Source organism: Papio anubis, chromosome 9, assembly GCF_008728515.1.
Source record: "Papio anubis isolate 15944 chromosome 9, Panubis1.0, whole genome shotgun sequence".
Taxonomy (NCBI): domain Eukaryota; kingdom Metazoa; phylum Chordata; class Mammalia; order Primates; family Cercopithecidae; genus Papio; species Papio anubis.
In genome coordinates this window covers 107,708,324-107,724,314 of record NC_044984.1, presented here as the reverse complement: position 1 = coordinate 107,724,314, position 15,991 = coordinate 107,708,324, and the positions used below count along the sequence as shown (strand labels likewise).

At 48.7% G+C, this 15,991-nt stretch overlaps 1 protein-coding gene across 2 annotated transcripts in view; it reads left to right on the top strand.

Moving 5' to 3' along the window:
• Positions 1-10,926: 10,926 nt before the first annotated feature.
• SDS (serine dehydratase) overlaps positions 10,927-15,991 on the top strand; it is an 11,274-nt gene continuing 6,209 nt past the window's right edge. The window contains exons 1-5 of one of the 2 annotated variants that reach the window (XM_017946230.3): positions 10,927-11,068; positions 14,698-14,748; positions 14,890-15,044; positions 15,448-15,487; positions 15,753-15,892. In XM_017946230.3, coding sequence (XP_017801719.1) covers positions 14,742-14,748; positions 14,890-15,044; positions 15,448-15,487; positions 15,753-15,892 — 342 coding nt within the window. In that variant the 5' untranslated portion in view covers positions 10,927-11,068; positions 14,698-14,741. The remainder of the gene's footprint in view (positions 11,069-14,697; positions 14,749-14,889; positions 15,045-15,447; positions 15,488-15,752; positions 15,893-15,991) is intronic. The other variant, XM_003907200.5, reaches the window with a different exon arrangement.

The window sequence follows — 15,991 nt, the reverse complement described above, 5'->3', positions numbered from 1 at the left end:
GCTCTTGAGCAGAGCAGCAACGTGACCCGACTCTGGCTGAATAGGATGCCTCCAGCTGCTGTGTGGGGAATCAGCGGCCAGGGACCCCAGTGCAGAACCACTGCAAGGGTGCAGGCACAGGACTCAGGGGCTTGAAGCAGGGTGGCAGCAGCAGACCTTGGTGAGAAGTGGTCAGATTCTGGGTATTTTGAAGGTCAGGTCACCTGGCCTTCCTGCTGCAGCAGCTGCAGTGCATGTGAGAGAGAAAGAGACATCAAGACGTTTGGGGCCGGGCACGCTGGCTCACACCTGTAATCCCAGCACTTTGGGAGGCCGAGGTGGGTGGATCACCTGAGGTCAGGAGTTCGAAACCAGCCTGGCCAACATGGTGAAACTTTAATCTCTTAATCTCTCCTTAAAATACAAAAATTAGCCGGGTATGGTGGTATGCACCTGTAATTCCCAGCTACTTGGGAGGCTGAGGCAGGAGAATCGCTTGAACCTGGGAGGTAGAGGCTGCAGTGAGCCAAGATCGCGGCACTGCACTCCAGCCTGGGCAACAGACTGAGACTCCATCTCAAAAAAATAATTAATTGAATTAAATTTAAAAATAGCAGCTGCTATTCTTTGAGTCCTTCCTCGGTGCCTGGCCCTAGGCTGCCATTATCTCTAAGCCTCGCACTACCTAGCAGGTATCATCGTTCCCATCTCTCCAGGCAGGAAACTGAGGCTAAGGGAACTTAGGTGACCACCACCCCAAGGTCACACGGCAGGGGAGCATTTCAGCCTGAGGTCTGAGACCTTAGTTAACCAGGAGACTCAGGAGCTGGCTGCACTGGCCAGGGAGGCAAACAGAGGTGAGAGCTGCCTGTCCTCCTGAGCTGTGAAAACAACCGTCAGAATCTCCACCTCCTGCCACCAAGAACACGCTGATCTGGCCATCCCCCAGGACACTTCCCTGGACAGTGTGATGTAACTGATCCAGGAAGTGGAGATGACAGAGGCACTTGACAAAGCTCCCTGGCGGGAATCCACCATCCTTCTCCTAGGATTTCAGGCTTGTTTTAGATGGAGCTGGGCCTCAGTTTGTCCATCTGCGAAATGAGAAGAAGGTGACTTGCACTTTCCTTCTCGCTTCCCAAGACTTTTTTCTTTCTCTTTCTTTCTTTTTTTTTTTTTTTTTTTTTTTTTTTGAGATGGAGTCTCACTCTGTCACCCAGGCTGGAGTGCAGTGGTGCGATCTCGGCTCACTGCAACCTCCGCCTCCCAGGTTCAAGGGATTCTCCTGTCTCAGCCTCCTGAGTAGCTGGGACTACAGGCATGAGCCACCACACCCGGCTAATTTTTTGTATTTTTAGTTGAGATGGGGTTTCACCGTATTGGTCAGGCTCGTCTTGAACTCCCAACCTCAGGTGATCCGCCCGCCTCAGCTTCCCAAAGTGTTGGGATTACAGGCTCACCCAGTCATCCAAGACCCTTTAAATGAAAACTCGGTGAGAGAATTGCACCCTTGTGCTCCAGCACTCAAAGCTACAGACATGAATGCCCTAATGCCCTCTTAAGCACCAGAAAATCAAAATGACCACCTCTATTTAAAAAAAAAAAAAAAAAAAAAAACCAGAGCCTCTCACTCTGTTCCCCAGGCTGGCGTGCAGTGGTACAATTTTGACTCACTGCAGCCTCGACCTCCTGGGCTCAAGCGATCCTCCTACCTCAGCCCCCCAAGTAGCGGGGCTACAGGCACTTGCCATCAAGCCCAGCTAAATTTTTTTGTATTTTTTGTAGAGACAGGGTCTTGCCATGTTGCCAAGTCTGGTCTCCAACTCCTGGGCTCAAGTGATCCACCTGCCTCGGCCTCCAAAACTGCTGGGATTACAGGCATGAGTTACCGCGCCTGGTCTGGCCGTCGCCTCTTGAGTGCTGACTATGTGTTGGGAACTGTCCTTGCAGCTTTACATCAATTAAGCTACTCAAGCTCACAACAGGTGGAAACTACTCTTAGTTGAAGAAACCAAAGCACAGAAAGGTTAAGTGACTTGTCCAAGGTCACACAGCAAGTTGATGGCAGAGGTTGGATTTGAACTTGGGCATAGGCTGCACAGCCCATGCTGTTCACCACAAGGTTACACAGCCTCTCAGGAAAGTGACTTGCTCGCTGTCTGGAAATGAACAAGCCTGGGATGCTACAGTCACAGGTATGAACTAATCCCTCTGAGGTTCGAGCCTTTCCCTGAGACCCCTCCAGCAGCTGATGGACTGGTCAGAATGCCCCTATCACGTGGCCACTCTGGCTGGTGCTGCACCTATTCTCCCAAGCGTGACCTAGGGCAAGTCCCTAGCCCTCTTAGGTTCTCAAACAGCCCATCCACGTGACGGGACAAAGAAATACATATGTAAGGCATGTGTAGGGTTTTTTGTTGTTATTGTTGTATATTTAAAAATTAAGATGTTTCCAGACTCAGTGGCTCATGCCTGTAATCCCAGCACTTTGAGAGGCCAAGGCGGGTGGATTCGTTGAGCCCAGGAGTTCAAGGCCAGCCTGGGCAACATAGTGAAACCCCGTCTCTACAAAAACAAACAAAAATTAGCCAGGCGTGGTGCTGCGCACCTTTAGTCCCAGCTACTTGAGAGGCTGAGGCAGGAGGACCACTTGAGACTGGGAAGCTGAGGCTGCAGTGAGCCGTGATCATGCCACTGCACTCCAGCCTGGGCAACAGAGTGACCTTGACTCAAAAAGAAAAGATTAACATGTACTCAGACAGCAAATGTCCATGAATCGATAAATAGATAATCAACATGTGGCTTATCCATAGGATGGAATAATATTGATTCAAGAGAAGGAATGGAGGACTGGTACATGCTGCGATGTGGATGAATCGTGAAAACGTGACACCAGTGAAAGCGGCTGGACACAAAAGACCACACGTTGTGTGATTCCATTTACACCAAAAAGACAAAGGAACAGGGCAGCTGGGCGCGGTGGCTCATGCCTGTAATACCAGCACTTGGGAGGCCAAGGTGGAAGGATCACTTGAGGTCAGGAGTTCGAGACCAGCTTAGGCAACATGTGAAACCCTGTCTCTACAAAAAATACAAAAATTACCTTGGCATGGTGGCGCACACCTGTAATCCCAGCTATTCGGGAGGCTGAAGTGGGAGAATCAGTTGAACCCGGGAAGTGGAGGTTGCAAAGGGCCAAGATTGCACCACTGCACTGCAGCCTGGGTGACAGAGCAAGACTCCATTTCAAAAAAAAGGAACAGGGCAGATCCTCAGAGAGAGAAAACAGACTGGTTGCCAGGCACAAGTGATCCTCCCACCTTGGCCTCCCACAGTGCTGGGATTATAGGTGTGAGCCACCACGCCCAGCCTGATACATTCTTGGTGAAGCAAACGGAACAATATGCAGAGGTCTAGAGAGTTCGTCATCTTGTCCCTGCCACTTGCAACTCCAAATCCATCTCCTCCCCTATATTCAATCATGACACTGGAGTGTAAATTAATTTGGCGTTGTAAGATAGCGAATCGCTGTCTTCCTTCAGTCTGAACTCCCTGATTTTGTGGGTAACCTCATGTGGAGATATCATCAAAACCCTAAATCTGGGACCTCTGAATGTGACCAGGCAGGCAAGCTCTCCCACCCTCTGCCTGCTCAACCCTTTCCACCGGCCCTGTGTCCTCAAAGGACTCAGGATTCCTGAGCTGACCTTCCTGCACTGCCACTCGCCACCTGCTGCTCCCGGTGGTCACTTTACCCACCTCTGAGCCTACTCCTCACCTGTACCATGGGAATCAAAATGCCCATTCCATGGTTGTCTGGGGCTTATGAGAAACCCCACCTGGGAAACATAAGGCATGGGATCAGGCACCGGCAGGTGCTCCAGCAATGGGAGCGCCAGCTGTACACACTCAGATGCACACGAGGGAGGCTCTGTTTCCACGTGACCTTCACCATCCCCGCCTCTCCCTAGGTTTGTCACCCCTCATCCCCAAAACTTGCCCATGGATGATGCCCCACTGGGGAGGGAGCCTGGGAGCGCCATGGAAGGTCAGAGGGGGCCAGGGAGAGGGGACAGCTTGTCCCACAGAGGACAATGGCTGAGCAGGCTGTTTGTACCCTGGTTGCCCTCTGTCTCATCAATATTCTCGGCCTGGCCAGCCTGACAAGAGAGCTTTGTTGAGGGGGCCAGGGAGAGAGCCAGCCAGACCTCTGTGCGTGTGTATGGTGTGTGTGTGTGTGTATGTGTGTGCTGCCCTGTGGACAGACAGATCTCCACACAGCTGGAGACAAACAAGAGGCTTGGCATGGGGCATGGAAAGTTTTCAGATGCAAGACCTTCCAGTTCTGTGATGATGATGATGATGATGATGATGATAGTGATGATGACGATGGCTGCTAACTTACCAAACAGTCAATCCCAGGCCCCTCTCACACACGCATTATCAAGTCACCTAAGCCTAGAAGGGAGGTACCAATATCATTCCCATTTCACAGATCAGCAAATCGAGGCTCCAGGAGGCAGAATAGCTTGTCCATTGCCACACAGCTAGGAAACAACAGAGCCAGGATTTGAACCCTGGTCCCCTGGGGTCTTACCCACCCACCCCTTCATGCCAAAGGTCATAAAAGGATGAGGCGGGAAGGCAATACAGAACTGCTCTGCTTGGAGGCTTTTAGTTTTTTTTAATTTTAAAAAATGTTGGTGGGTATGCAGTAGGTGTATATATTTATGGGGTGTATTTATGGGGTTAGAAACTTTTTTTTTTTTTTTTTTGAGACAGAGTCTCACTCCAGTTACCCAGGCTGGAGTGAAGTGGCGCAATCTCAGCTCACTGCAACCTCCTCCTCCCGGGTTCAAGCAGTTCTCCTGCCTCGGCCTCCCGAGTAGCTGAGATTACAGGTGCCCGTTACCACACTCCACTAATTTTTGTATTTTTAGTAGATACGGGGTTTCACCATGTTGCCCAGGCTGGTCTCGAAATCCTGACCTCAAGTGATCCGCTTGCCTCAGCCTCTCAAAGAGCTGGGATTACGGGAGTGAGCCACCACGTCCAGCCTGTTTCGGATTGCAGGTTTGGGAGCAGACTGCCTGGGTTCTGAGGCCAGCTCCTCCCTCTTATTGCCTGGGTCATCTTGGGCAAATGACAATCTCATGTGCCTCAGTTTCCCTTTCTGTAAGATGGGGATAATAACAGTACCTGCCTCCTCTGTGGTTTGGTACTTGCTGAGGGCTCAGTGGCTGTTAAACGTTCTCGCTCTATTACTGTTACTGTTTCTTGGGCACCTCCTACGTGAAAAGCACATGCTAGCAACTTTCAGTGCATTATCTCACACAATCCTTATTCCATTTTCCTAACGGTCCTTGGAAAGTAGATATTGTCCCCATTTGCAAGTGAAGAAACTATAAATCAAGACCTATCAGGCCAGGTCCAGTGACTCACGCCTGTAATTCAGCACTTTGGGAGGCCAAGGTGGGCAGATCACTTGAGGTCAGGAGTTCAAGAACAGCCTGGTCAACATGGTGAAACTCTGTCTCCACCAAAAATACAAAAAATTAGCTGGACATGGTGGTGGGCACCTGTAATCCCAGCTACTCAGGAGGCTGAGGCAGGAGAATTGCTTGAACCCAGGAGGCAGAGGTTGCAGTGAGCCGAGATCTCACCACTGCACTCCAGCCTGGGCAACAGAGTGAGACTCCATCTCAAAAAAAAAAAAAAAGAAAGAAAGAAAGAAAAAAAAAAAAAGGGAAGTATCTGAGGCAGTTCTCAGTCAATTTAAAAGTTTATTTTGCCAAGGTTAAGGGCAAGGGCATGACTAGAAGAGAGGTCCATGCCTTTCTCCATAGATGATTTTAGGTCTTCAATATTTAAAGGGGAAAAGCAGGCTGGAAGCTGGAAGGGGTACGGTCACACTACTGAATCCACATGTTTCAAGAGAAAAGGAGCAGGTAGGGGACTAGTCAGGTCTGTGTTTGTCTCAAGTCAGTGAATCAGCAGTTTACATAAGATAAGGTGAACATAGAGTAGCTGTGGGGGATATTTAACCTTCTGCTGTAGCTCTCTACTTAGGAATGAACGGAAAGGCAGCTTCTTGTGTGACTCAGCTTCCAGCTCAATTTTGGCAGAGTGAATTGGTGTCCCAAGTTTTGTGAACCTGAGAAAGCATTTGGGCTCAGAGTGTCTATTTTTCTGATAAAGTATCTGATTTAAGTACTTTTTTCTTTAAATCACTTAATTAAAGCTCTTTTTATCTATTTTTAGTAGTAACATTAGATATATAACACATATATATACATGTATTAGACACAGAGGGAGATCTTATAAATTCATAAGACTTCCTTTTTTTTCCTCCTATTTAAGACTTCTAATTTCTTTTTCTTTTCTTTCCTTTTTTTTTTTTTTTTGAGACAGGGTTTCACTCTGTTGCCCAGGTTGGAGTGCAGTGGTGTGGGCATGGCTCGCTGCAGCCTCAACCACTCAGGCTCAAGTGATCCTCCCACCTCAGCCTTCCAAGTAGCTTGGACTATAGGTGCAGGCCACCACACCCAGCTAATTTTTTATTTTTTGTAGAGATGGGGTCTCACTATGTTGCCCAAGCTGGTGTTGAGCTCCTGGGCTTAAGCCATCTTCCCACCTCGGGCTCCCAACTCAGCCCAACCTCTAATTTCTGGATAACCTGTTTCATTACCCTAGGCAACTGCCAGCTAGAGAGCCCTAAATTTACATACTAAATAAACAACTCTTAAATGAAAATCAGATAGCAAAATGTTTATCTCAAAGTACAGAAAGAGAGGAAAGAGACTCTGGGTGTGTTAGAGAGATTTAAAATGGATGCCACAGCTGGCATGGTGGCTGACACCTGTAATCCCAACACTTTAGGAGGCTGAGATGGGAGGATGGCTTGACCTCCTCCCATCTCAGGCATTCAAGACCAGCTTGGGAGGCTGAGGTGGGAGGATTGTTTGAGCCTGGGAAGTCAAGGCGGCAGTGAGCCATGATCGCACCACTGCACTCCAGCCTGAGCAACAGAGTCTCAAAAAAAAAAAAAAAAAAAAAAAAAAAAAGCAAATCAAACATAAAGTTATAGAAATCTGCTAAATAAATCTATTTTATTTAGATAGGTAGTTTTAAATTTAGTTTCTATCTTTTAACTGGAACTCGGAGCTCTGGGCAGAGCCCACAGTGAATCCTGGGTCTCCAAAGAGAATGACATGGTGGACGTAGGCTGCGTGATGCTTTTACAGTGCACTTTGTTGCAAAGACATTTCTCTAAGTGTCTAAATCATACCCTCTCTTATCTTTAAAAAAATTTTTCTTTATATAACTAGGCCCACATCCAGACCCTCTCTTATTTTAAACATCCAAGAGTAGCCCCCATTGTAATAACGATTTTAGTCAAAAAAGAAATCAGGTAACACATTACAAAAGCAAGCAGTTGAAGTTCTGAGAGGAACTTACCTGTTTATACTCTTAGGGATCCATAAGGAAAAACAGAGGTTTCTCCCCAAAAAGGAGTCTGGCACCTTCTCTGTTTTCCTTAAGGAATCCCAAACTGTCAGAAATTATTTTAGGTTCCTCGAGCTGTAGGGGGTGGCAAGAGAAAGGAGACAGGCAGAAGTAAATTGGAGAAAACAGAATTCAGTCAACTGAGAAGAAAAAATAAAACTTTTTCTCAAAACACAAGATCCTGGCCAGGTAGGGTGGCTCTCACCTGTAATCCCAGCACATTGGAAGCCCAAGGCCGGTGAATAACTTGAGGCCAGGAGTTCAAGACCAGCCTGGCCAACATGGTGAAATCATGTCTCTACTAAAAATACAAAAAATATAGCCCAATGTGGTGGCATGCGCTTGTAATTCCAGCCACTTGGGAGGCTGAGGCAGGAGAACCACTTGAACCCAGGGAGTGGAGGTTGCAGTAAGCTGAGATCATACCACTACGCTCTAGCCTGGGTGACAGAGTAAGACTCCATCTCAAAATAAACCAGATCCTAGGAGAGAAAAAATGCATTAAGGTCCCATAAATAAATAAATAAATACACACACACACACACACGCACACACACACACGCGCATCTTGGATATGGCCTTTAATTAAGCTTTTAACCACTGAGCTCTTTACAAAATCCTTTTAAATCTCATTACCATATTTTAGCAGGGACAAACTGCTGATATTTCAAAAGTAACACAAATATCAAACCAGAAAGGACTTGATTTAGGAACCAAGCCCAGGCCACGGTGGTGAAAAAGGGACAGAATCTTAGCTACTGAACTAGAGTGAGGTGACAGCCAGTAGCCTCTTTCAATTTGGCTTGGCTGGCAAAAGACGGCCTTGTTATGTAAATAACGCCCCTCAGGTAATCAAAATCCTTCTCTCTCTCTCTTTTTTTTTTCTTTTTCTGGCTGTTTTTTCTTTTTCCTTTTTTTTTTTTTCTCCTAGCTGCTGGAATTTAGCCGATTCATAAGACCTTGTTCGCCATAATTTGAAACTTTCCTTCAGATTTGACCAAGTCAAGTGGAGTTGGTCCAATCTGATGGAAAACAGACCGAAACAACAAAAACAACAACAGGAACAAGAACAGTCAAGCAAAGGAAACAAACAGTCGAGCAATGTATGCAGTTACTGAGTGCTCTAAAAGTAGGGCGAAATTAAGACCAGCTGGTTGTTAATCGTAACTTCTAGTCATGGGAGCCAGGCTGAAGACTGCTGTCTACCATCCTAGAAGCAGGGAACACTCACACTTGCCATCCCTGCCGGACACGAGTGGAACTCCAGAAAGGAGGTGCCTACCTGCCGTCATCATGGAAGCTGGAAAACTCACCTTCCTTGTTGAAAACTAGTAAAACGCAGAAAAGGAGCTGTTCAGGGACATCAACCTTAGATATCAACCAATTTGGGGAGATCAGGAGTTCTCCGGAGGTGGGGACCTCCCAGGCCTCAGCAAATTGTCTTATTTTGGGGGGCAATCAAGATAGCTCAAGGCCGGCGTGATGGCTCATGCCTGTAATCCCAGCACTCTAGGAGGCCGAGGCAGGTGGATCACTTGAGGTCAGCAGTTCAAGACCAGCCTGGCTAACATGGTGAAACCCCATCCCTACTAAAAATACAAAAAATTAGCCGGGTGTGGTGGCACATGCCTGTACTCCCAGTTACTTGGGGAGTTGAAACAGGAGAATCGCTTGAACCCAGGAGATGGAGGTTGCAGTGAGCTGAGATCATGCCATTGCACTCCAGCCTGGGTAACAGAGCAAGACCCTGACTCAAAGGAAAAAAAGAAAAAAGATAGCTCAAGCTGGTACCAAGCACCAACAGGAAATTAGTCAAAGGTCAGGGCCACCTCCACCCAGGGTCCCTTTCATGAGTCTCCAATCTGTAAGTCAAAAAGAATCAAAAAGATTGAGACAGGTCTCAATCCATTTAGAAGTTTGTTTTGCCAAGGTTAAGAATGCACCTGGGAGACAGGTCTGTGCTTTTCTCCAGAGATGACTTTAGGGTGTCAGTATTTAAATGAGAAAAGCAAGCTGGAGGGGAAAGAAGGAAGGTATAGTCACATTATCAAATCCACAGTTTGCAAGAGAAGAGGGGCAGATAGGGAAATAGTCAATTACGTATTTGTCTTGATCTCAATAAATCGACGCTTACATAAGATAACATGAACATGATGCAGGTAGGGAAGAAGTTTATGAATCCATGCATTAAAGACAAGACAGGCTGGCACTACCGCCAAACGTGCACTGAGCCAATTAGGATGTTGCTCAAAGTTCTTTATACATAATGATTTCCATGAAAATATGTGCAGAAGCAGAAACGTGTACACATCCCAAAACATCCTCTTCATTTGGTTTCCTGAGCTTTCTTTGCGTTCTGTTTTTCTTTTGCCATGTATTCTCGTCTTTAAGTTAATGGTCCAAAATTTTATTTGCCTAGTAGTGTCTTCTCAAAGTGTTTCTCAAACTTTTCTGGATGTGTAACTACCATATGAACCTAGAAAATGCACAAATGATACTCCTTATCTGTAATTTAAGTACTTAAAATGTGCAATTGTCAGATCTTAATGAAACTGGATGTCTTATTTCTTCTCATCACTAATGGAAAAAAAATCAGTATATCTTTGATATCTGAGTGTTTTGAGGATTTTAAAACTGAATTTTATCTGCTATACCAGTTATTTGAAAAAGTATGATTTAAATGTAAATCATTTAAAAAGGACAAAAGTATAATTTCCAGTGATTTTCACTGCTGTCAGTAGAAAAGTAATAAACATCTCAATTTTATTTTAGTAAAAAAAAAAAAAAAAAAAAAAAGATAACGTGAACATAGAGTAGCGACCTGTGGGGATATTTAACCTTTTTTGTTGTTGTTGTTGTTGCGAAGGCTGGAGTGCAGTGGCGAGATCTTGTCTCACTGCAACCTCTACCTCCCAGGTCCAAGCAATTCTTGTGCCTCAGCCTCCTGAGTAGCATGTGCCACCACAGCCCGCCGATTTTTGTATTTTTAGTAGAGATGGGGTTTCACCATATTGGCCAGGCTGGTCTCAATCTCCTGACCTCAGGTGATCCACCCGCCTCGGCCTCCCAAAATGCCGGGCCAGTATTTAACCTTTCATCTGAAGCTATCTGCTTAGGAACTAAAGGATAGGCAGTTTCTTGCATGACTCAGCTTTTAGCTTAATTTTTTTTCTTTTGGCATAGTGAGTTGGGGTCCCAATTTTTTATTTTCCTTTCACAAAACTGAGGACAGAAAGAGGAAGTGGAAAGAGGGAGGAGGAATGGGTTGTGGGAAAGGCAGGAGGAAGCTGCCAAAGAAGAAAGCTTGGCCAGATTCCCCCTCCCTTCTGAGAGCCCCAGTGGCCTCGAGCCAGGGGGGTGGATCCTGGCGGCGGGGAGGGAGGGTGTAGCCAGCCCCAGGGCCCCATTGGCTGCCCAGAGGTGCCAGGGGAATAAAGCCCAGGACTGGGTAGCCCCTGGGACCATTCAGAAGACTGCCCACCCGTCCTCAGCCCCCTCTCTTCGTGGGCTATCTACTCAGTTGATCCCTCCCTCCCTCGCTGGTTTGGCTCTGTTTGCTGCTCAGATCCATCACCTTTGTCGGGTAAGTGGCCCCATCCTCAGTCCCACCTCAGGACTGGAGTGTCCTGGGTTAGCCTGTGGTTTCCCAGGGGAAGAGGGAGGCATAGAAAGAGTCCGTCAAGGCTGGGCATGGTGGCGGATGCCCGTAATCCCAACACTTTGGAAAGCTGAGGCGAGAGGGTTGCTTGAGGCCACAAGTTCGAGACTGAGCTGGGCAACAGAGTGAGACCCCCATCTCTACAAAAAAAAAAAAAAAAATTTTTTTTTTTTGGACGGAGGTCTCACTCTGTCACCCAGGCTGAAGCACAATGGCACAATCTGGGCTCACTGCAACCTCTGCCTCCTGGGTTCAAGGAATTCTCCTGCCTCAGCCTCCCGAGTAGCTGGGACTACAGGTGTGTGCCACCACGCCTGGCTAATTTTTGTATTTTTAGTAGAGATGGGATTTCACCATGTTGGCCAGGCTGGTCTCGAACTCCTGACCTAAAAAAAGAATTTAATTAGTAGGGTGTGGTGGTGCACACCTGTAGTCCCAGCTATTGGGGAGGCCGAGATGGGAGGATCGCTTGAGGCCAAGAGGTCGAGGCTGCAGCGAGCAATGATTGCACCCCTGCACTCCAGCCTGGGTGACACAGCAAGACCTTGTCTCAAATTTTTTAAAAAGAGCCAGTTGGGCCTAAACACTGTCTGAGTTTGTGTCCAGTTCTGTGCCTCAGCTTCCACATCTGTAGAATGGGGATGAGTGTAGCACCTTCCTCCTCAGGTTGTGAGGGTGAAAGGATGACCTGCACTTAAGGTGTCTAGCCCAGATTTCATAACAGTTCATACCGACTGAATGCTTACTGCGAACCAAGTGAGAGGGAAGGCGGCTTCCGACTGCTGAAGTCGAGTGGGCAGACAGCAGCTTCAGGGCCTCCCTCCTCCTCCCCAGGCACAACGTCTTCTGAAGTCTTCTGATCCTTGGGGTAGGGTGGGACTGGCAGGCTGGATGCAGTTAACGGATGCTCGCTTCACGGAAAGCCGCGGCAGAGAAGGGGCTGCCTGCAGAGGGAGCCCTGGCCTTTTACCTGAAGGCACCGCCTGGGACAAATGGAGCCCCAAATCCACCTGAAAAGGGTCTCCGTGGCCGGCTCCTCCGATTCCCACCCCGGTTGTCCCTGAGGCCAGGCCTTGGTGACCTACACCGGCCTTTAATGTCAAGTCAGTCAGAAGTGGGTGCGTGGTGGCTCATGCCTGTAATCCTACCACTTTGGGAGGCTGAGGCAGGTGGATCACTTGCGGTCAGGAGTTCGAGACCAGCCTGGCCAACATGGTGAAACCCTGTCTCCATTAAAAACGCAAAAATTAGTCGGGCATGGTGGTGCACGTCTGTGATCCCAGCTACTCAGAAGGCTGAGGCAGGAAAACCGCTTGAACCCAGAAGGTGGAGGTTGCAGTGAGCTGAGATCGCCCCACTGCACTCCAGCCTGGGCGACAGAGGGAGATTCTCTACAAATAAATAAATAAAAACCAGGATCCCATTGTTTGGGGATTAAGCTCCAGGAGCTGAAAGTTCATTCTGATTTGGGGACGTCCTGTTTTGAAGTGTGCCCCAGTCTCTGACTTTTATTCAAGAGATCCAGCAGAGAGAGGGTGTCTGTTCAAGTTCCCCTCCCAGGCCCCGAATGTCAGTTAATTCATATAGACAAGCAGTGACCTAGTTAGGGAATGCTAAGGCTGGTGGGGAAGTTGGGATCCCCACCCCTCATTCTCCCTCTGACCAAGGGATGTCTGGCTCATTCTGGGACGGGGGGATGGATGTCCAGTTCAAGAGTGCCCGGGACAGGGGGCTGGATGAGGTGGCATTGGAGATGGGTCTCTGGCTAGCCACCGTTGCCTGGCCTTCTGGGATGGTGGCGGGAGGGGGAACCAGAACACTCCTCAGCCAACGCCTGCTGATCTCTTCTGGCCGGGCCCAAGTTGAAGAGAATCAAATCCACCCTGGGACTCTCAGCGGAAGGTAGGGGAGATGGAAAGGCTGGGTGGGCAGATGTGGCTGTGGCTAGACCCCAGGCCACCCCAACTGCTTCATCCCTGAGAGCCCATCCCAGAAGCGGGAGCCTGAGCCACGCCCATGGGTCTCAGAGAGAGCCTGAGCCCTGGAGCCAACTGCTCCTGGGTGAGTTCAAATCCTGCCTCCCTGCCTCCCTGCCTCACTCACAGTGTGACTTTGGGCAAATTATGTTAATAGTCTGCTTCCTGTTGCTGTGTACCAAACTACCCCAAAATGTGACTTAAAATAACAGCAAGCCAGGTGCTGTGGCTCATGCCTGTAATCCCAACAGTTTAGGAGGCTGAGGCGGGCAGATCACTTGAGACCAGGAGTTGGAGACCAGTCTGGCCAACATAGCAAGACCCCACCTCTACCAGAATAAATAAATAAATAAATAAATAAATAAAATTTAAAAGCTAAGTGATTAGTCAATGATATAATAATTATGACAAAATTAGTAATTACGAAAGAGCTTTTCCTAACTGAATATTGGGCTTCCCAAAAGTTAGGGTTTTTTTTTTTAAATAAATATTTATTGAACATCTACTATGAGTCAGGCATTCTGCTGGGTCCTGGGATCGTCCATTTAAGCCAAGATACTTGGAATTGCATGTCAGAAGAGCCAGCTGCCAGGGTTTTTTTCTAATGTATGCATTTAAGTAAGTAATAGAGGCACATGGTAAAACATTCAAACCATGCAAAAAGTGGGTGCTATGATCCTGAGGGCCAGCTCTCCTCAAAAGCCCCACCCTGGCCAGCCTGTCACACGTGTTTTCCAAGATGCTCTGTGCACATGGAAACATGTGAACAACAAAATTCAAATAAAAAAATTTAAAAAATAAAAGAAACATGTAGACTATATGTGTGTGTATGGATGGATTGTGTGTGTGTGTGGATGGATCGTGTGTGGTGGATGGATTGTGTGTGGGGGTGGATCGTGTGTGTGTGTGTGGATGGAGTATGTGTGTGTGGATATGTGTGTGGGTGTCCCTGAATTTTCGCATAGATAGATAGACTATTTTTTATTTTTTATTTTTTTGGAGAAGCAGTCTCACTCCGTTGCCCAGGCTGGAGTGCAGTGGCTTGATCTTGGCTCATTACAAACTCCACCTCCCAGGTTCAAGTGATGCTCCTGCCTCAGCCTCCTGAGTAGCTGGGATTATAGGTGCCTGCCACTATGCCTGGCTATTTCTTTTTTCTTCTTCTTCTTTTTTTTTTTTTTTCTCAAGACAGAGTCTTGCTCTGTCGCCCAGGCGGGAGTGCAATGGTGCGATCTTGCTCACTGCAACCTCCACCTCCTGGTTTCAAGTAAGTGATTCTCCTTTCTCAGCCTCCTAAGTAGCTGGGATTACAGGCACGCACCACCATGCCCAGCTAATTTTTTGTATTTTTAGTAGAGACAGGGTTTCACCATGTTGGCCAGGCTGGTCTCAAAATTCTGACCTTGTGACCCACCTGCCTTGGCCTCCCTAAGTGCTGGGATTACAGGCATGAGCCACTGTGCCCAGCCTCACCTCGTGCATTTTGAAAGCTACAAGGTTTGAGTGTTATCTCTTCAGCCTCCCAGCAAATGTGTGAGAAGTCAGGAGTGGAGGGTGATACCTGTCCCCATTTTACAGATGACAGAGCTGAGGCCAAAGCGTGATTTCCTGTCTGATGTCACATGGCGAGTAGGTGGCCCACCTGTGATTAGAGCCCAGGTCTCCAGGATGCTGTCTGGTCTGAGCCCTTGCTTGGCTTGCTGGGAAGCGAAGGAAGGGGTCACTCTGGCTGGCTCTCCTAACCCTCTGGGTTTCCTTCGTTTCTGCCAGGAATGATGTCCGGAGAACCCCTGCACGTGAGGACCCCCATCCGTGACAGCATGGCCCTGTCCAAAGTGGCCGGCACCAGCGTCTACCTCAAGATGGACAGTGCCCAGCCCTCCGGCTCCTTCAAGATCCGGGGCATTGGGCACTTCTGCAAGAGGGTACGGGACCGGGTCAGCATCGTCTGGACAGGGGTGGCAGGTCCTCCTTCCTCACCAGGGCAGGGCCAGTGCTGTGTGAAATTAAAGTCATTGTGGGATAAGCCTACTGACTCCCCACAATGACTGAGCGTCCACCATTAGGGCTTCCTCTGGTGGAGGGGTGCCCCTCCAGGAGGGTCCCTCAGGACTGATCCCAGAGCCATCAGTCGCCTGTTTTCCTCCACCCCTTCCTGAGCCAGTCTCTTTGGAGAGGGGCGGTGCAGTCTCAGACAAGGTAGAACAAATTCCGAGTGAAGGAAAGGTCTGTGTCCACTGGAATCCTGGCAGGTATTCCAGGTGGACAGGAAGAGCGTAGGCAATGACTGGGAGGTGGGCCTGAGTGCCTCTCCTGTTGTCTCCACAGTGGGCCAAGCAAGGCTGTGCACATTTTGTCTGCTCCTCCGGTAAGTGACCTGCTTCCCCATCCTGTCCTCTGCTGTGTGTCCTGGGGTCAAGTACTCCGCTTCTCTGAGCCCTGGTTTCCCCAGCAATGTGCCATCGAAAACACTGGCAGCAGCCAGCAGTTTGGAATTCCAGGGGGAGGCCAGCAGTCACCCAGGGTGGGGAGGTGAGGGGGGAACTCCAGAGCCCCCAGGAGAGGGTAAGCAGTCCTGCCTGGGCTCCCAGATGCTCCCGCACTGACACCCTCTCCACCCCCGACCCTGGCAGCGGGAAATGCAGGCATGGCAGCTGCATATGCGGCCAGGCAACTGGGCGTCCCCGCCACCATCGTCGTGCCCAGCACCACACCTGTTCTCACCATTGAGCGCCTCAAGAATGAAGGTGCCACAGTCAAGGTGGTGGGTGAGGTGAGTGCCGACCCAGGGCAGGGCAGAGAGAGGGCACCTGGTGACTGGACAGGGTCCCCCCTGTTCCTCACCCCCTCCCATCTCCCCTGTGGTTTTGCA